General features: G+C 40.5%; 2 protein-coding genes across 4 annotated transcripts in view; both read right to left on the bottom strand.

Annotated features, from left to right (window-relative positions):
* The window catches only part of LOC107747027 (integrator complex subunit 2-like), a 25,677-nt gene extending 21,955 nt beyond the window's left edge, over positions 1-3,722 (bottom strand). The window contains exons 1-3 of one of the 3 annotated variants that reach the window (XM_016561441.1): positions 3,342-3,722; positions 2,399-2,695; positions 2,084-2,222 (exon numbers count right to left, since the gene is read on the bottom strand). In XM_016561441.1, the coding sequence (XP_016416927.1) occupies positions 2,084-2,222; positions 2,399-2,691 (432 nt within the window). In that variant the 5' untranslated portion in view covers positions 2,692-2,695; positions 3,342-3,722. The remainder of the gene's footprint in view (positions 1-2,083; positions 2,223-2,398; positions 2,696-3,341) is intronic. The other 2 variants (XM_016561440.1, XM_016561439.1) reach the window with 2 other exon arrangements.
* A 1,034-nt stretch (positions 3,723-4,756) lies between these two features.
* The window catches only part of LOC107747042 (mediator of RNA polymerase II transcription subunit 13-like), a 78,727-nt gene continuing 63,263 nt past the window's right edge, over positions 4,757-20,220 (bottom strand). Inside the window, exons 12-30 of the mRNA XM_016561456.1 lie at positions 19,844-19,965; positions 19,450-19,534; positions 17,316-17,518; positions 16,545-16,744; positions 14,253-15,166; positions 13,341-13,508; positions 12,954-13,177; positions 12,468-12,657; positions 11,953-12,370; positions 11,557-11,776; positions 10,054-10,245; positions 9,047-9,270; positions 8,644-8,786; positions 8,187-8,377; positions 7,802-7,955; positions 7,510-7,664; positions 6,963-7,127; positions 6,189-6,289; positions 4,757-6,100 (exon numbers count right to left, since the gene is read on the bottom strand). Coding sequence (XP_016416942.1) covers positions 5,968-6,100; positions 6,189-6,289; positions 6,963-7,127; positions 7,510-7,664; positions 7,802-7,955; positions 8,187-8,377; positions 8,644-8,786; positions 9,047-9,270; positions 10,054-10,245; positions 11,557-11,776; positions 11,953-12,370; positions 12,468-12,657; positions 12,954-13,177; positions 13,341-13,508; positions 14,253-15,166; positions 16,545-16,744; positions 17,316-17,518; positions 19,450-19,534; positions 19,844-19,965 — 4,202 coding nt within the window. The 3' untranslated portion in view covers positions 4,757-5,967. The remainder of the gene's footprint in view (positions 6,101-6,188; positions 6,290-6,962; positions 7,128-7,509; positions 7,665-7,801; positions 7,956-8,186; positions 8,378-8,643; positions 8,787-9,046; positions 9,271-10,053; positions 10,246-11,556; positions 11,777-11,952; positions 12,371-12,467; positions 12,658-12,953; positions 13,178-13,340; positions 13,509-14,252; positions 15,167-16,544; positions 16,745-17,315; positions 17,519-19,449; positions 19,535-19,843; positions 19,966-20,220) is intronic.

The following is a 20,220-nucleotide window of genomic DNA, read 5'->3' as shown; positions in this document are numbered from 1 at the left end:
TTTTTTTCCACATCAATCTACACTCCATACACCATATTGACAAAGCAAAAACAGAAATGTCACAACTTCGTACATTTATTTTAAAAAAAAATAAGTGCATTGTATAAGTATTCACTAAACATTTAGCTGAAGCACCTTTACAGTCTTAAGTATTTTTTGTTTGGTGCCGACAAGTTTTGCTCATCAGTTTTTGGCCACTTTACTTTTGGGATGGTACTCTGCAGGTGCTGAGCAGAGCTGGTTTACTTCAAACATGATATTTGGAATTGAGGTTCATCAGACCAGATAATCTTGTTTCTCAGTGTCTGAGGGTCCTTTAGGTGCTTTTTTGCATATTCCAAGTGTGTTTTTATGTGTCTTCACTGTGGAGAGGATTGAGTTTGGCCACACTGCCATAAAGCCCAGATCGGTGGAGTGTTGCAGTGATGTTTATCCTTCTGTAGATTTCTCCTATCTCCACATATGATCATGGAGCTCAACTAGAGTGACCATCAGGTTCTTGGTCATCATGTGTCTTCACTGAGGAGAAGATTGAGTCTGGCCACTCCGACATAAAGCCCAGATTGGTGGAGTGTTGCAGTGATGTCTATCTCCACATATGATCATGAAGCTCAACTAGAGTGACCATCAGGTTCTTGGTCACCACTCCAACGAAAACGCTTCTCCATCAATTGCTCAGTTTGGCCAGGAGGCCATCTCTAGGAAGAGTCCTGGTTGTTTCAAACTTCTTCCATTAAGGGTAACAGAGACTACATGCTTCTGTGACCCTTCAATGAAGCAGAATTTTTTTCTGAACTCTTCCACAGATGTGTGGCTTAACGCAAACCTGTTTCTGAGCGCTACGGGCAGTTCTTTTGACTTCAGGGCTTGGTTTTTGCTCTGATATGCATTATCAGCTGTTAGACCTTTTATTAAGACGTGTATGCCTTTCCAAACCATACCCATTCAATTGAATTTGCCACAGGTTAAATTCACTCGAAGTGTAATAACATCTACAAGCAATATGAATGCTCCTGAGCGCAAAGTTTTTTTTTTTTTAATATAAATTTGCAAAGATGTTAAAAACCAGTTTTTTTGCTTTACCATTATAGTGTATGGAGTGTATACTGATGTGGGAAAAAAAGTCATTTAAAACAGTAAAAGATAAGGCAGCAACATAAAACTAACAGAGACTACATGCTTCTGTGACCCTTCAATGAAGCAGAATTTTTTTCTGAACTCTTCCACAGATGTGTGGCTTAACGCAAACCTGTTTCTGAGCGCTACGGGCAGTTCTTTTGACTTCAGGGCTTGGTTTTTGCTCTGATATGCATTATCAGCTGTTAGACCTTTTATTAAGACGTGTATGCCTTTCCAAACCATACCCATTCAATTGAATTTGCCACAGGTTAATTTCACTCGAAGTGTAATAACATCTACAAGCAATATGAATGCTCCTGAGCGCAAAGTTTTTTTTTTTTTATATAAATTTGCAAAGATGTTAAAAACCAGTTTTTTTGCTTTACCATTATAGTGTATGGAGTGTATACTGATGTGGGGAAAAAAAGTCATTTAAAACAGTAAAAGATAAGGCAGCAACATAAAACGTGAAAAAAATTAAGGGGTATGAATACTTTTGCAAGGCACTGTATATATTTATATGTGTGTGTGTGTGCGCGTGTATGTATGTATTTATATGAAGAGTTAATTTGCAAAAACAGATAAAAAGTTTAAAAAATCATAGTTTTTCATTGTGCATTCCAATTAATCTCAATCAAACTGCAGTCGGGTTATTTTGATTAGGTAAAAAAATAACTAACAAATAAAGCTTACTAACACATAAAACACAATAAAAACATGACAACATAATAAAAAACATGATTTTTAAAAATGTAATAAAATGGAGTTTATATATATATATATATATTTTTTTTTTTTTTTTTGATGTTCTGAAATAATACATAATAAAATAATTACACATTTCTGGACTAACTTACAGTTGTCTAGACTAGAGGAACGTATTTTAACATTTAAAAAAGTATACATTTCGCTTTTAAAGTGAAGGACAGATCATTATCCAGAAGTAAATAAAAGCATACTAAACCTTGTTCATAATGGCCAGCAGCTCACTAAGAGCCAGTCTGAGTCTCCTGAGAGGATCACTGTGCTCAAACTCCAGAGTCAAACCATGCTGCAGTTGAGAGACCAGGATGCTCTCGCCATTAGAGCCACCAGCCTTATGCCTGTAAAGAGAAAATATAATTAGAATCATCGGATATTTAAGCAAAATTCCCTCCAAAACACCTCTCTCAATTTCTCAGAGCACTTCTGAGAAAGACTAACTTATCTGATTTATTATGCCAATGAACAGAATCTATAGAACGGCCACATGAAAGCAATTTCTAGCTTCTGAACTCACCTCAGCTGCTGCTCTTTTCTAGCGTCCTGCTCCAGAGCATGGAAATCCACAGACAGCAGTGCAACAATGGAGTTTACCGCCTCCACCCCTGACAGCAGTCGCAGGATTAGCTTCTTGTCCTGTGCCCAGGCGTTACTCTGATCTGCAGGGGCACACAGAGCCATCCTCACCAGACAGGGCAGTAGGAGCCGCAGCTCTGGGTCACTTAAAGCTGCTAGTCTGGCCACATCTACCTTCTGCATGGCCTCAAATGCATATGGGCTCACAAACTGAAGACTGACACTGTCTGCCATTCTGCTGCAAAGAATGAAAGGGAAAGACAAAGAAAGTAAACATTTTAGATTAAAAAAAGTTTATAATAACCATACTTTACATAATATTAGTTAGTACACAACTATTGATATTACTGTAAAATCATAATAATAAATGACTACGGGATTTATTAATTTTTTTCACTGAAGTATAGCTGTCATTTTGTTTCATTTATTTTTTGATGCCATTTGTGACTAAACCCTACACCAAAAACAGCACTGTGGTATTAACATGACTTACAATGTTAAACCTATGTTCTGGACATGCACTATGGTAATGCTATGCTATATTTTAAGTATATAGTAAAAGTCTGTAAATACTATAGAATATGAATATGGTAATAAAACAATCCCATGGTATAATAGTGAGTATACTTCGATTTTAGGTGTATTTATAAAAATGTATATTCACGTTTTAACATTTGTTGCTCCAAAAAAACATTTAAAATACTATTTAAAACACTTTCGAATGCTCACTGTGGAGAGAACTGCCCTCAGATGCACAGCACAATGAAATACAAAGTTATATTTAACGTATCAAACTCTTTAGCTTGCGCGTTAATTTATCAGAATCTAATAAAATTGTATTTTGTATCATTAGGGACCGTGGAACAGTAGTGGAACCGACTTACCTGAAGTTTACCAGAGCCGCTGGCTACTGCAGAAACACAAGCCCCGATGAGGCCCGCGAGACCGCGGTCTTTCGTGATTCTCACGCCTACAGGAAGTTGAGCGTCGTCGGTTAAGATAGTAGAATTCAGCGGAAAGCTAACAGGCTAGCTGCTAGAGCTAATAAAAAGAGATCCATTCATCAAGATGTAACTTTGAAGCACTATAATTCCAATATTAATATTTGTATGCTTCACATAATTGACTTATTCTGCATAAAACCATCTACGTCCCACAGACTGTTTACTGACAGCAAGCTAAAAGGTAGAATGGTGAATTGTTTTAGCACAAGCGCTCGTCTACCTTCGGTGTGCATGCTGAACTCTGACTGCGTCTCAAACCCTAGTGAGCCGCCTACCTAGACACCATTGTTTTGCCATCACTGGCGTGTTCATAGTTAAATTCTCTTAACAGCGCAATAAATATGGAACATTTACAATAAAGATAAAAATAATTTTTACATAAATAAAATTCCATCTGGTCTGTGATGCCAAATATGCCATCTATGAAAACAGCTCTCTTGGGTTTGAGACACAAACCATGAGAGAACAACGGAGACTCATTTAACCATTAAATGGTAGCTGCAAGTAAGTTAGCAAGGTCAGTTTTTTCGGAAACATTTTTCTGTTGTATTACAGATAATCATAATTATTTAATTATAGAACATGTATTTTTTTTTAACCTTTTATGGCGTTTGCTTTTATTAAAATTAGCACAGTAAATGTGGCCTGCATGTGGTATTTGTGTTCATATTTACTAGTTATAGTAATTATATTTTAAATGTAGCATTCATAGTAAGACCACAGTATACACAGGTGCAACCTACACAAGAATGGTTAGATCAATGTAATTATATTTTTTCATTAAACAAAATATGGTATTTGTTATGAAAACAGTAACTGCAAACACATTTTACAGTGGCAGTTTGCAAATATCATTGTTAAATTATTACTAGGCCAATGATTACCAATATTTCCTTGAAATATGAATGCTTCCCTTGAACTTCTATAGCTGATTTTCACAAAGGGTAAACTGTGAAACCATCACACATGCAGTCAGTGTAAACTCTTGCTTTGACCCTATAGCTCTTTACATGCTGTAACTCACACACTTGCATTTTGGAAAGGATGTAGAACTGGTGTGGGAGGTAAGAGAAATCCCAGGGTCTTTGAATATCAGCATACAGTTTATTCTGAACAGAGTAAGATACAGGAAATAGATCTTTCTCTGTGCACAAACACTGCATTTCCAACAGGCACCCAGATCTGGTTGTAAAGTCCATTTACACCACATTTCTTTGTCACACTCAGAGAAAAGTGATTTTGGTCTAAAAGTGTCCATTATCACTCAGAAATGGTGCAAGCAGGAGAGCCAATCAGGGAGGGCGAGGTGAAGTGAAATGAAATGGATGAACTTTTAAAGGGGGGCTAGAAGCATTATTTTAGATCTTTGTTATCTTCATCAAAGCCGCAAGTCTCCTTCACAACAATCGGATTTTGGATTTCACATCACAGTCCCTCCCCCCAAAAAACACAAGCACAGGAAAAACATGAAGTTGACTTTTTATTCCTAAAACAGAAGCAGTGCCACCCAAGGCTGGAGCGGCATTCATATATAATTATTTATATATTGCAGTTTTTCGTTTTTGTGTCTAAATGTGTGGTATAAAATACAATATACGACAATGTACCTCTTTATTTTTAAACACAGTGAACTTCATTGCTGTACAAGTCCCGTGCAGCTAAAGCTTAGCTGTAATTGTGTCCACACGCAAAGACGTGGACAGACACCCCCATCCGGTCTCCTCTGTACATCGTGACAATACAAATAATCTGTCTCCCTTACAAAAAATAATACTCTAAAAGCAACCTACCGCAACTTTATTTTATTCATCTTTTTAGTGGGTTTTTGTTGGTTTGTTTTTGTAATTAAGACGAGTACATATATTTTTGACCAATTGCTTTAAAGCAGGAAGGCGATACAAACCTTCTAGAACTTTTATATATAAAAGAGGTTAAGAAATCAGACAAATTATACATTAAAAACTTACAATAAATAAGACAGATGCAGGCATTTCGTTTGGATATAATCCCATCCAAAAGAAACAGGGAATTAGAGGTCTTAAAACCAAGAATTCATTCTCTCATTTCATAGAGCATCAAAGTCCCTTTCCATCAGAATCTATACAGGTTACTTCTCCATACACATCGATTATAGAACTGGCCGAATCCATGCTAACTGAGGAGCTACCGTCGTAGTAGCCGTGGATCCAGGGATGTAGAACACCACCAGTCAGCACTTCCGTCTTCCTTCTTTGGCCTCCACGCTGCCGATTACTCATCCAAGGCCTTTATTTCTCCTATTTTTCTCTTTGAGTGAGTGTTATAAACACCAGACGCCTGATTCTCCTCCACAGTGCTGGGTCTCAGGTGTAGTGACGGCCTACCCAGATCATCTCCGCTGTAACTCGCGTACATATAAAGTCCAGCACTGTAGTTATCTGTTGGGTTGTTTTCAGATCCACCTTTTCTTCACTCTCCTCTTTTCGTTCCCTGATAAGGTCCTGCTCTCAGTTCTGCTCTGCGAGTGTTACAACATGGTCATAATGAAGTTGTACATTTGATTGAGCACCACAAAATGGATGGGAAGGCAAGAGCGGCGGTCCTGGGTCGCAGGGTCACAGGTCAGCCAGGAAAGGGCGTTGTACTGCTCCAACACAAATCTGTGAAGGAAAAACATTTTGGAATATTCAGCATTCGCTATCATTAAACTGAATTATATCACTTCCCGGACACTTAGAGGAACATTACCTGAGAACATCAGAGGTCTGACTGGAGTCCAGAGGGTGAGTGTGTTTGCTGTGCAAAAGTTCATCCGATTGCACTGAAGACACATGGAGGTGTAGAGAGGCCTGGGAGTTGGGAAAGAGAGAGGCAAGAAGAAATTTTCAGTCGACAGAATCCATTAATCTACGCCCACCCAAAACAAGCTACAAAGCCGAACATTTCCTCTCATTGTCAGGGCCTGTTATGAATTAAATCGACAAGCCCATGAACGAGTAAACACGAGATGCCAAAAACATTCATACCCCCGTTTATGGTTTCCTTTATTAGGGAACGGTTTGCTCCAGACTTTTTAATTGTGTACAAGTCAGCAATAAACAAACAGCTGCTTATCAAATCAAATGCTTTGCCTTAATAATTCATGTCAACACATTTTGCGAGCTCAAATGTTTCTCTCCTGCTCTCTCTTATACACACCAACAGCAGTCTGGCCCAATCCCTGAGTACTGAATTATTTAAAAATCCCCCATTGCAGGATTCTCTATAAATCCTGCATGAGGAGGAAACAAAAGGTCATGTGACCTGGATAAAGCATGACAGGTAGATGGGTGCAGTATCACACTGCTTTCTGAAGAAAATGACATTCTGAACGTTTTGTTGGCTCTGCATATAGTCTAATATCCATTTTGCACATTTACAGTATTCATTAGGGGTTGAATCAAGTTTTGCTAAGGAAATTTGATGCAATAATGTACAAATCCCAAGAGAAAAATGTCTGAATTATGAGCAAGGAGCAATTACCTTTAAGAAAAGGGGACACTGGCTCTGTGCCTGAGGACACGCGGACCAGAACCAGTCAGGCAGTGGACCTGCTTTAGCCGTGGACACAAAATAGCCCAGAGCTAATGGCTGCTGGAGGATATTGGGAGCTTCTTCATGAGACTCCATGCGGTCTGTACTTTGACCCTAAAAAAGAAGAAAAGATAGAGATGAGCTCCAAAAAATACAAAACAGAAAGGAAAAAAAAGACACTTTTATATGAGAGTTACAAGAAAGTGAGCAACAATCACTCTCAGTAAATCAGTACTACTCTCAGTGCCTCTCTTAGCTTTCATTAAATATATCTTAATTTGTGTTTTGAAGATTAACTGAAGTCTTTTGTGTTTAGAACGATGTGAGTAAATGACTATTTTTACGTGAAATGTCCCTTTAAAACCTTAAAAAGCTCAAAGAGTTTTGTCTTTTATTCTAACAACTCATTTTAACTGAAAAGTCTGCTAGTCAAAGTTCATGCCATTTCTCTTAACATGCTGGTTATTTGTTCCTTTTAGTGGTCAATCTCAGCTACCTTGCTCCCATCTCCTCCGTGGGGGTACTGGGATCCAGGTGAGTGGACTGGTGACGTGGTGGGTGAGGCAGGAAGGATATTTATGATGTCAGGATCAACCAGGTCATTCTCCTGCTCCAGAAGGTAAAAGATGCCTCCCATTGGATCTGATCCATCTGGAAATGAAGCAAGGATTCAGTATAATTTATTTGCATTGGCATGCAACTTAATTCATATGGCAAAATCTTCAAGTTGGGCAAAAACACAAACTACCAAGTAAATAGACTGGAAATAAGACAGTGTTGTTCCTCACCATTGCCAGGGTTGAAGGCAATGTCAATGTTCTCATGTGGGTAGTTGGAGCTGTTGACTTGCACAGAATTATCGTCATTGATATTGTTATCGTAATAAATAGCAGAAATATCGTGATATATTATTGAGCCCTTATCGCCCATCCCTACAAACAACTACAGCAGTGAAGGGTATGAAGAATATTTTTATATTTTATATGTTTAATTATCTTATTCCAATCCGGTTTAAAATGCATTTTAATATTAAGTCTGGAGAGTTTTCAGAAAAGCGTCATTATTTTTACAATTCCCTTTTGTGCCACAAATAGAGCAGAAACTAACTATGCACACTAATTACAGCTAATGCATCAAACTAGCCATAAAAAATAAGGACGACAACATGCACACCATACGGAGAGTAACAGGAAGTGTGATTCTACCTGGCATGATGACAAATGAGCCCTGGGGTTCCATGGCAACCAGGCAGGCGCTAAGGATGCTGGGAGTGTCAGCTGCTGAGATCCCGCACAGCTTGCAATTCTCCTTCAGCCTCCGAGACACTGACTGCAGATTCCGTTTGCTCAGTAAAATACTCCAGTCTGAGAGAGGAAAAAATAATCAAATTCATTCCTATGTGCAAAAAATGCGTCCACTGGATGTGCACTCCAGGATGCTGATCAGTCAATTGGCTAGAAGAATGCCACTTAATGAATTTCCCTTATTTTAATAAAACTACAATGTTATAATTAATAATAATAATAATACATTTATGTAGCAATCATTTTATAAAAGCAGTAAGCACTAGAGTCAAAACTATGAATACTCTCAAGGTTAAAGGCCTAAAAACCATTTACATGGGCATTACCTCGCAACTCTCCATGCCCTATTCGTCCAAGCCGGCCAATCACCACTCTCCATGGCAATGATGTCATCTGAACCAAACCTAGACACCAATCCCAAAGCTTTTGTAGGCCCAGCTTCCGGGCAGATCCCTTTTTCCTTCTTGCTCTGAGATGACAAAAACAGAAACATTTAAAACCTCTAGTCACAATCCTTAAACTAGTTAAATATGTAAATTTGTTATACTTAAAATGTACATCATCATGGAGATGACAGTAAAAGTGTTACAAAGGTGTCCGGTCTCTCACTTGTCATGGCTATGCTGGTGATAATGGTAAAGTGTTGAGTGAGTAATTAATTCTGCATACTTTACAAACCACCTGCATATCGCACAATGCTACTGAGTGAGGACGTTTTTTGTAGTTCACCTGTTGGGTACGTCTATGCTGATGATACAGGTTTCCAGCAGCTCTCCGTACAGGTCCGTACAGGTGGCCAACAGCCATCTTTGATCATGTGACAGGCAGTAGCCCACAAACAGGACGTTATACTTCTGAGACGCCTCTCCGAAAGTCTCACCCAGCTCAGTTTGCTTGTCTTTCGTTGGGGCCAGGATGAAGGGTGGCGTGTACAATCGCAGACACTCCGGTCTCTGTGGCAAGAAAGTCATATGTTAATGGAAAATAGTGGCATAACTTAAGTTGACACTTTTTCCCCCTATAAAAACAGCAAAGATCAGGATAAGAGGACAAAAGTGAAGGGCCTAAGGTCAAACCATCAGCCTCATACCCGGGCATGTCAACATAACCTTTTCCTCTCTTATGAAATCAATAAACCCCACCGAGTAGTCACATCTCTTTTGTGAGTGGGGAAGGAAGTGGGGTGGGAGAAACGGTGCTAGTGAGCGTAGCAAGAAAATTGGATTCTACAAATAGCTCGGTGAAGAAAGGAGAGCAAGTGGAGCTTTCGGATTCCTCTGCCAAAACATGCAAGCCGGATCCCATTAGGGAGGTCTCACGGAGCTGCCCAAGCAGATAATGGAAAGAGAACTGTTGGGTTGTGCGAGTCCCCTTTGGTTTTGTTCCAGGACAGGGAGGTCAGTGTAACAGTCTCCACACGTCACCGAGTTCTCATACAGCTCTGAGAGCCGTTAAAGAGCCTGAATGGGCTGCCAGGGCGGGAGCTATGGAGGAGGTCAGAACCATGGGCTCTGGGAGCCTCAAATAAGGGTGTTCATTCTGACACTGCTGGCACTGGGGACTGACACTTTAACACGTCAGTCTGGAGCATTGACGGACCTTTAGCAATGCTAATGTGTATTTTTTTTTTATATTTAAGGTGCTTTGGAGACTGTCTGAGCTACCCATTTCTATAAAACAAAAAAGGGAACTGCTTTTGAATTTGTCAACCAATCGATCTGCTGAACCTTACTCACATCTGGGTTCCTGAGGGAAGTGTCGAGGGCGAGGCCGGGGCCGAAACCCGTCAGTGATTTCACATTGGTGGAGGTTGGGAGGGGTCTTCTGCACTGGGTGAAGACGGAGAAGGCCAGAGACTTGAGGTGCTGGGCGTAGAGGTACCTCTCTTCACTCCTCACAGGCTGGAGCAAGTACTGACAGGGGACAATCTAAGAACACAAAGTGCACAGATGTAAAACAGTGATTTGTTTCACTATTTTCTTTACATCTTATCTGCTGTTCTTTCCTATAGGTGTCTATTTGAGACCGAAGGAAATGAAGTCACACTAGATCAGTGGTTCTGGACTTCAAGGTCCCCCATTTTTCACAACAATATTTGCACAACATTCCTAGTTTCTATACATTAAACTGCAGGATTCCAGAAGTTTGAAGAGCTAAATGTTCTTCAGGGTTCCCACTCTCATTAACCAATGAATTTAAATAACTTTTCCAGTTGTTCATAATTCACTGGATAAGAATGATTTTTTTTTACCCACAATTCACAAAAATTTGACAACTTGGCATAACTACAAAAACATATATTCGTTATAAAAGTACCCATGGAATTGTATTTAATTAATTACTTAGAAACACTTTTAAAACTAGGGTTCATATATCCAGGTTGAAAACAATGGGAACCCTAGTTATTCAAAGAAAAAAAGAGGAGTGAATTTAAAATATATATATATTTTTGTTGTTGTTTTTAGCAGATTTTAATGCTTGTTTTATCTTATTTCAAATAACTGAAAGTCATCTTGGGGCCCCCTAGTTGTGAACCACTGCACTAGAATTTTTGCTGCATTGGGGTCATCCGATGCCCATTTTCCACAAGTTGATATGATTCTTTAGGGTCTTAAAGGGGTCATATGATGCGATTTCAATTTTTCCTTTCTCTTTGGAGTGTTACAAGCTCTTGGTGCATAAAGAAGATCTGTAAAGTTGCAAACACTAAAGTCTCAAAACCAAAGAGATATTCTTTATAAAAGTTATGAGTTAACCACGCCTACCTAAAACGGCTCGTTCTGGCTCAGATGTCGGGAGTAAATGACGACTGCTATGTTCATTATTACATCCAACAACAAACACCTCAATCGCTTAGGAGACATTCTTGTCTACATCTGCTCTGGCGGTGAAACAATGGCGGACTGATGACAGCTCACCCAGGGCGGGTCTAAGGTAAGACACCAAGTCCAGTCTGTGCTGAAATGCTACTGTCAATCAAACTATCGTGGGAGGGGCCTGTTTTTGTGTCATCACACAGACAGGCATCCGAGACCGGCTCGATTTGAGAAAGGGGTAAAGATTTTAGTAGATTAAAAAAAAAACACTGAGTGGATTTTTATCATTATAGGGTGGTTGTGTACACACTGCCAACACACATTTCAGTTCAAACAACTTGTAAAAGTGCATGTAGCATCGGATGACCCCTTTAAAGATGTGTCCAACTGTAAAGGATGTCTAGTATCATCTGCTGTACCTACCTGTACAAACACAGAGTTGCGGATGTGAGCTGGAAGGGCCTGCAGCATCTCCAGGTAGCAGCGGAGGAGTCCCAGCGTCCACATGCTTGATTGTGACGCCCCTGGCTCCGCCTCCTCATATGAGAAGGGGTCCACAATATAGATCATGATGGCAGGTGGGTACGTGATGGCATGGGAATCTCCATCTGTAGGAACTCCGACCTTTTCTCTCTCCATAGTGCTGATTAAAATGGGAAAAGAAAGGGTCTTTAATGTGCTTTTAACACAAAACCTGATTAACCTGAGTTAAACCCGAGTATTTAAGAGTTTTACAAGTTACATTACATTTTGACAGGACTTCAATTTATACATGATGCTACTATTAAGACAGGAAAAGGCAACAAATACATTGTGTACCTCTCTGGTGGTTCAGATGGCCCCTGAGTCTGGCTGTTGACGGTTGAATTGTCTCCAGAGAGGCTTGAGTTCTGGGTGACAGCCTGCTGGCCCAGAGCCCCAGACTGGGAGTTGTTACCTTGGACTCCCATGCTTCCAAAGGGAGGGAACGAGCTGGGCTTGGCAGACTGGATGCTGCTGCCCTGAGGGCCTGAGGAGGAGGAGGAGGAGGGGGTGTTATTGGTGTTGTCTGGCAGGCCTGAGCCACTGTTGCTGGCAGCACTGTTGTTGTTGAGGGCGGAGCCTCCAGAGGCCATTGAGGTTTGGGAGTTGGAGGCGGAGCCTGAGGATTGCGAGGAAGATGATTGGGTGGAAGAAGGGACAGGGGTTGACTGAATGAGAAGAGAGCTGTCCAATGACTGTGTAGCGAGGTATGGAGCTGAAGAAACAGGGAACAAGATGAAGATTAGTGAGAAGTACTCTTTGATATATTTCTGTGACAGCAGGGATAACGAAGAGAGAGAGATGGTTCTTACCGAGGTCATGTCTGCAGACTTGGGCAAACAGTTTGAGCTTGGCAAATGCATCACTGCTGCCACTAGCTGCTTTCAGGAACCAATCACTGACTGGCTGTTCTGAGAGCTTCTTGGCAGCTGCTCCACCCACCCTAACAATGCCATCAGCATGCACTTTGGAGATTGGTCGATGCTGACCAAGCTTACAAGACTGGGCAGAAACAGAAAGAGACTAATCAGAAAGCAGTCCAGAGAATCCAGGAAATGTTAAAAAAAAGCACAAGGCTTCTAATGTCAGTCACATCAAATTATTATAATTTATTATTGTATTCATTATCACACTGGTTTGTTGCAAAAATATTTGACTGTTTACTGAATTCTTCTAGTTATTTACTTATATTGGCTAATGAATCGGAAGCCGCGCCCATTCACAGGAAATAGCTTACTTCCGTGTTAAAGTAAGGTGGACAGTGAGAGACAAAATTAAAGACTGACAAACTCTCTCACCTCGTAGACCGCTGTCAACTCTCTAAAGAAGCTCTTGGCTCCAGAGAGGAGAGCATCACTGTCCGGGCAGAGGACCAGATAGCCCACGTCTCTCTGGGAGCCAAAGGGATCCAGCAGTAGCTTCTCCCAGTAGGGCAGGCCGAAGGGAGACAGCACCACAAAGTCATACTCATACCCAACCAAGAAGGTAGGAATGGGCAGCGGCTCCGGAGACTCATCAGTGCCTGGAGAGAAGTAAAGTCAGAGTGACAGGTGTGTGGTATCAAGGTTGCCCCTGCCAGCAATTTCAAAGTCCACTAACAAAGTCTTGTCAATGGGTAATTTTGAACATTTCCACTCCAAAAATCATGATGGCCTTTTTGCTCAACAAGTGCCCTTGCTGCTTACCATAAGACCCTCTTCCAGCCATCTTGTGAAACTGCTGCCATGTGAGAGGCCCCTGGACTCCCCATGAGCGAACAGTCCTCTTCTTCTGGATGGCATCCTGAAGAACAGGCTGAAGAGAGAGGAGAACTCTCAACACATCCTGAGAGCACAGCCCACTCACATCCACTGCTATAGAGAGAGAGAGAGAGACTTTACATTTAGAGAGAGTTTAATACATATACTCAAATCTGTCAATATTCAACATTTACTACCATATATAAACGTAAGTAGAACACAGATAATACACAGAAACGAATCTTTTACCAAAAACACCAAAACCAAAAAATTTTCATTTAGGCAAAAAAAATAAACTTAGTAAATAATAAAGTTCAGAAATGAGGCATCTCTCAATATTTTAGCCAAAACAATTTTACATATTGCTACTCTGCAATCATTCTTGGTCACAGTGAAGTGTGTCCACACTGCTAAGGTGTTTACCTGTTGTACAATCTACAACATGTGCAATAAAATAAACGCTGCCACTGGCAAAACACATCATCCTAAAGCACAAACTATTTCAAACCATGATTTCAGCTATTTTGTTCAAAAACAGAAAATTCAAATTATTTTTGGTTTCTGAAATTTTGTAGCATCACTAGCAGAACACATAAATGGTAATATGCGGTCAACTGTAAAAGAAAGGACTGATAACAAATAATTGCTCACAGTAAGACCAGGAATGTGTATTAAAGTAAGTAGGATCAACTTTGACCTCAAGTTATCATGGCTATCTTCTCTTTTGTAAGTGTGAATGTCTTCCTTCTATTATGATCATATCTGTAATAATTAAAGTACCAGCCCAATGATGAGTATTGATTTTTATCGTAAACAGAAATGAAGTGAACAAATGGCGAACATGCTCTAATCTCTCACCGCTGCGTTTGGCCCAATGGTGCAAACACGTGCTCTTCACCAGCGTCTCGTCCACCTTCCCACCGGACATGTTATCCATGAACTGCCGCCCGTGTTCTAGAGCCAGGTAACAGTCGTTGTGGAAGTCCCTTTCCTCCACACGCACACATGGTGGTACAGTGGCGCCCCCTGGCCCTTGGGAAGACAGTCCCTCTGGGTCCAACGCCAGCGTAGGGGAGAAGGGATTAGTGCACTGATCCTGCAGGACAGAGATAAGCTCGTCCGGGACTCGATCCTTTCCTCCACCCCCTGTCTTCTCCAGCGACGTGCTCCGTATCGCCTCAAAGCGCTTCTCCGCCTCCTGGCTCACGTCCGAACCCCGTCCGATGATATCCAGCTCGTCTTCCAGGAAGAGGCCGGAGCCATTACCGTAGCGCCGGTTGACAACAGCGCTGAAGCCGCACCCGCAGGGATACTGGGCCTCCATGTTGGGGTCGCTGATGTAGATGCCCACGTCGGCGCCTTTGATGTTCATGTTGCAGACGCAGATGCAGCAGCTGTCGAAGTTGCAGTCCTTGAACAGGTTCATGACAGACTCCGACAGGATGAGGTTGACGTATAGGCTGTGGGCTTCGGGGATGGAGGGAACCGTCGCAGGCTCCACAGAGTTGAGCGGCCTGCAGGTGGAGGGCGTCGAGGCCGGCGAGTACAAGTCCGAGTTCTCATATTTGAGGGAACCTTGCACACTGGCTGGGCCTCTGGGGGTCCGGGGGGTCCTTGGGGTACGAGGGGTGGGAGCTGAGAAGCGAGGCGTGGCAGGGGATGGGAGGATGCTCGTGCCGCTGTTGCTGGGCGGAGCGCTGTTAGACAAGAATGGTGTGTGGGTCTGAGGGGTGTACGTCTGGATATACTCTTGTTCCATAGCATTGTTTTCACTAGAGTGCAAGAAGCAGAAAAAGACAAGAGGTTAATTGGGACATCACTGAAGTCAAACCCTACAACAAATGAGCAACATTTAAAACATCTCGTCTATTCTCACTACCACAGATGATTATTGGATATTAACATCATGAGCTGCAGTACTGTGCTTGTATCCCAAGAAGACCTCTGGGGGGGAGGGAGAAACTATTTTTAGACAGACGGTCCAACAGGCCGCTGTGCAAGAAATGAAAGCACAGCTTGTGCCACATGGACCGTACGTGTGTGCGAGTGTGAGAATGCCGAGTGTGGCTCCCGGTGGCCTTTAAAAACAGGCAGGTGTTTGAAGGTCCCCCATTTGAAGAGGTGGCCCTCTCCCCCAGCTGCTGTGGGTTATAAAAGAAGCCTAACCAGCTCATAAAGGGCTTTTGGACTGACTTAAACAAACGTGGACTTTATGACCAGACTTATCGCCCTGTCATCGACCATTCGCAACACCCCCTTCCTCTCTCGATTTCACTAAATTTCTACCGACAGCAAATATAATGTCCAAGAACACAACGTTCTATTTGCTCTCTGAGATTAATGTATGAAAATAACTTTATCCGATTATTTTTTCATCTGTTTAGATACAGTGCCAGTATAAAGAGACAATACAAGCTCAAGTCTAACTTGAGACTAACAGAATGAAAGAGCATAGCTGAAGTTGACCCTGACACAGGTTCATAACATCACATGAAAAAGCAAACCAGACTACAAGAATACAACATGAATAACAATCAGATGTGGTCATCTGAGCAAACACCAGCTATTCAAATAAACCAGTCCACGAGAAACAGAGTAGCTTGAGTGTGGACCGTGAAGAAGCTGGGAGATAAGCAGCTTCTAAATATAAGAAAATAAAAGGACAGTGGCAGCAGATGGATTTGACAGGCTAATTACCCGTGTGTTAACACCTGTTCTTCGCTTTTATTCTCTATTCGCCATTACTAAGAACAAGAGGTGTGTGGGTGTAACTGATTCCACAGAGCATGAGTTTGTACCTACAGTTCTTGGGTGAATCTTGCCGAAAATTATATTTTACCCCAAAAATCAAAAGGAAAATACCTTTTTTTTGCATTGTGCCATAATTTATGAGAACGAATGCCAAAAAGATATTAAAATGTTACAATTTTTAAAATTTGGCAAGGAAATGTGCTTTACTGTCAGAATTCTTCAGAAATTCAGAATTCAGAAATCTTAATTGCAAAATATATTTTATTTTTATTTGGGGGTGAAATATGGCCCAGACATTTCTTTGTGAGACCCTCTTAGTCCATACAAAAGTCTGTGTAAAGATATGGGTGTTGTTTACACAGTAAGTTCAGTACATTTCACACCAGATGTGAAACTCACCCATCCTTGCTGAAAATGGTCATAGCAGGTACAGAGTTGAGTAGCTCCAGTTTTCCCACTGTCCAGCTGGGCCTGTAAACACACTCATCAGGCAGTTTGATAGGGGGCAGGCACTGACTGGGCAAAGACTTCAGGGGGGCAAACATGGAACAGCCCACAAACGGCTGAAACAACTCAGGCTTGTACACAAATGAGAAGTCCTGAGGAGAGAGAGAAAACCATATTCAATTTGCTGTTGTGTCATTCCAGTTCAATAGCAGTTTAATAAAAAAATTAATTAAAGAAAGCACTTGAGTAAATGCATGCAAGCTAATTTCAACGCAAGTTTAAAGATCATAGATAATTTAGCTGCAAAAAAATGTCAGCTAATAGGGGGCAGGCACTGACTGGGCAAAGACTTCAGGGGGGCAAACATGGAACAGCCCACAAACGGCTGAAACAACTCAGGCTTGTACACAAATGAGAAGTCCTGAGGAGAGAGAGAAAACCATATTCAATTTGCTGTTGTGTCATTCCAGTTCAATAGCAGTTTAATAAAAAAATTAATTAAAGAAAGCACTTGAGTAAATGCACGCAAGCTAATTTCAACGCAAGTTTAAAGATCATAGATAATTTAGCTGCAAAAAAATGTCAGCTAGTATCAAACATGAAGTGCATTCCCATTGGCTGATCATGTTGCTCTGTACAGCATTTTGCTGTCAGTAGAGAATGGAAACGTACAGCACTGCACATAGTTAGGACATGGTGTAGCAGTCTTATTACTTGTCTAACCTTGATTTCACAAGGTTTGGGGCTGCAGAAACTCTCCTCCACCTCGATTTTAAACTGACCACCCAGAGCAGAAAGGCCATCTAGAGTGTTAAGGCCAGAGCCAGGCTCCATACAGCCATACTCTTTGTTCATGGGAGAGTAACCCATGTTGTGCTGCTCTAAAGATGGAGGCGTAGGGAACATCTGGTGTAGATCAGCCGCGCCTGAGGGATGGATGAGCAGAGGGAAAGATGACATGTAAGTGGCAGTACACAGTACATGCATAAATATATTATGTTTTAAATTGTCTCATTTCCTACTTGTTCTCATGAAAAGCAAAATCACTTATTGTCAAAATGTCAAAGTTGCCAAGAAATATAAAAAAATGTTTTGATTCATTTATTTAAAAGTAGGGATGTGCGATATGACGATTTTTGATTGTGGACGATAAAAATGTCTCCACGATCTGCTTTTGAAGAAATATCGTAGTATCGTGCTACAGCGCACATTCAATTTCAATCTCAATATACAGTAGGCTACAACACGACGTCATAGATAATTTAGCTGCAAAAAAATGTCAGCTAGTATCAAACATGAAGTGCATTCCCATTGGCTGATCATGTTGCTCTGTACAGCATTTTGCTGTCAGTAGAGAATGGAAACGTACAGCACTGCACATAGTTGTTTAAGTCTAAAAAGAAAGTAAACAGTTGAGAGTATTAGATGCGTGCAGCTCTTAAAGGGACAGTATTAAACATGCTGTCCATTGTCATTAAAGGGATGGTTCACCGTGAAATTATTTTCTGTTATTATTTACTTACATGTTGTCCCAAACCTGTATTAATTTCTTTCTTGTGCTGAACACAAAAGAAGATATTTTGAAGAATGTGGGTAACCAAAAAGTTGCTGGTCCACATTGAATTTGATAGTAGGAAAAAAATACTATGGCAAATACTGTCAAAACACACAAGGTTTACATATAGACTCAGTTGATTGTCTAAAATGAAAGTAAACAGTTGAGAGGAAAACGGATGCGTGTCGGTATATTAGATGCGTGCAGCTCTTAAAGGGACAGTATTAAACATGCTGTCCATTGTCATTAAAGGGATGGTTCACCGTAAAATTATTTTCTGTTATTATTTACTTACATGTTGTCCCAAACCTGTATTAATTTCTTTCTTGTGCTGAACACAAAAGAAGATATTTTGAAGAATTTGGGTAACCAAAAAGTTGCTGGTCCACATTGAATTTGATAATAGGAAAAAAATACTATGGAAGTCCCTGCGGACCAGCAACTGTTTGGTTTTCCACGTTTTTCAAAATAGCATTTATGTTCAGCAGAAGAAAGAAACTCATTCAGGTTTAAAAAATTTTTTGAGTGAGTAAATGATGGTATAAAAATAAAACACTATGACAGATTTGACAGAATTTTAATTTTTTGGTGGGAACTATTCCTTTAATGTTAATAAAACAACAAAACACAAAAGAGAAAAATCACTCACTACTCTTAACTGAAAAACGTTAATACAGTTGCATTGATAGGAATCAATCAATAGTGTTTTATTTTTATATTTGTTCATTCAACTTCTTGAATGCTCCTGCTAAATAAACCTATTGTACCTTAAAATAAAGCACTGTTGTTTTATTTGTATAATATGTGTATTTATAATGTGTATCTTTGTTCTTATTTTTTTAATAACAAAGATAAAATAATGACAAAGATTTTTATCTTTGCCCACTTTGGCCTAAATATCTGCCATTCTTTTTTATATTTTATTACCTTGAAAGGCTTTGTCTTTATAATATGGAAATTAGCTGTAATGCTCAGACAACTTGCAAAATAGTAAAAACCAACATGACAAAGAATCGTGATAAACTCGTGAATCGTGATATTTCTTTAAAAAAAAAAATTGTGATATGATATTCTTGCCATATCGCCCACCCTTATATAAAAGCATATAGTATTTCTGAACCATTAATGTTTGCACATAAAAGAAAACAAACACCCTGTTCCCACTCAAAGAAATGTGCATGATGTTACTGCTTGTCTGCTTGCAATGTAAAAAATTGTCATGATGGCCAGCAGGGAGCAGTATACAGAGTTTGAATGATGAAGTAAACCCTGTATATTTATAGAGACAGAGACTGTGCTCACTTATACAGGGATCCATTGTGGCTGGTTTCGACTCCTTGCTGCCAAACTTCTCATCTGCTCCATTTACAGCTCTCCGTGCTCCAGGCTATGGAGACATACACAAATTAGCCAAAAATCAGAGCTATGATTTCATTAAAATTACAGCAATTTCTCTACAGAGGAAATAAAACACATTTCCATTGCAATATACCCTTATTTTCAAATAGCCGAGCAATGGTAATTTTATCAGTGATTACATATTGATGATATATTTTAACATCTAATTACGTACGGCAATCAGCTCCGAGCCCTCGCGTGATTGTGAAAATTTGCCAAAACAGCAAAATTTATTTTCACACAGTGACGCAAAGGGGAGACAAAATGGAAAGAGATGGAAAGACAGCTTGATACTAACTGTTTGTTCGTCCTCATCTGAGTTGAATAGGTTGTCCAGGTCTTTGAAGGAGACTGCCAGGTCTGAATCATGTATGAGGCTGGTGGAAGCAGCCCGGTTATGGGCCGCAGCCCGCTGAGCATCTGAGAGAGAGAAAGAGAGAGAAAGCTTAACACACAGGCCTGTTCTCCAGCTTTATCTAGCGTAACCACAGCCTGGGCTTGAGACCATATCAGGACGAGCCCTTTCCCTCACTCAGCGAACACATTTAACCTTTATGGGCAACAATACATTAAACTGACCCAGGCTGTCAACAGGGAAACTATTTCAAAAAAAATAAATGGACTCAGGGTTTGAGAGGGGTTCATGAGAGAGTCACTGGAGTGTAACAGGACAGT

The sequence above is a fragment of the Sinocyclocheilus rhinocerous genome, unplaced genomic scaffold, assembly GCF_001515625.1.
Source record: "Sinocyclocheilus rhinocerous isolate Xijiao unplaced genomic scaffold, SAMN03320098_v1.1 scaffold708, whole genome shotgun sequence".
Lineage (NCBI taxonomy): Eukaryota > Metazoa > Chordata > Actinopteri > Cypriniformes > Cyprinidae > Sinocyclocheilus > Sinocyclocheilus rhinocerous.
Note: the sequence above shows the minus strand (reverse complement) of the source record. Positions and strands in the feature narration are given on the sequence as shown.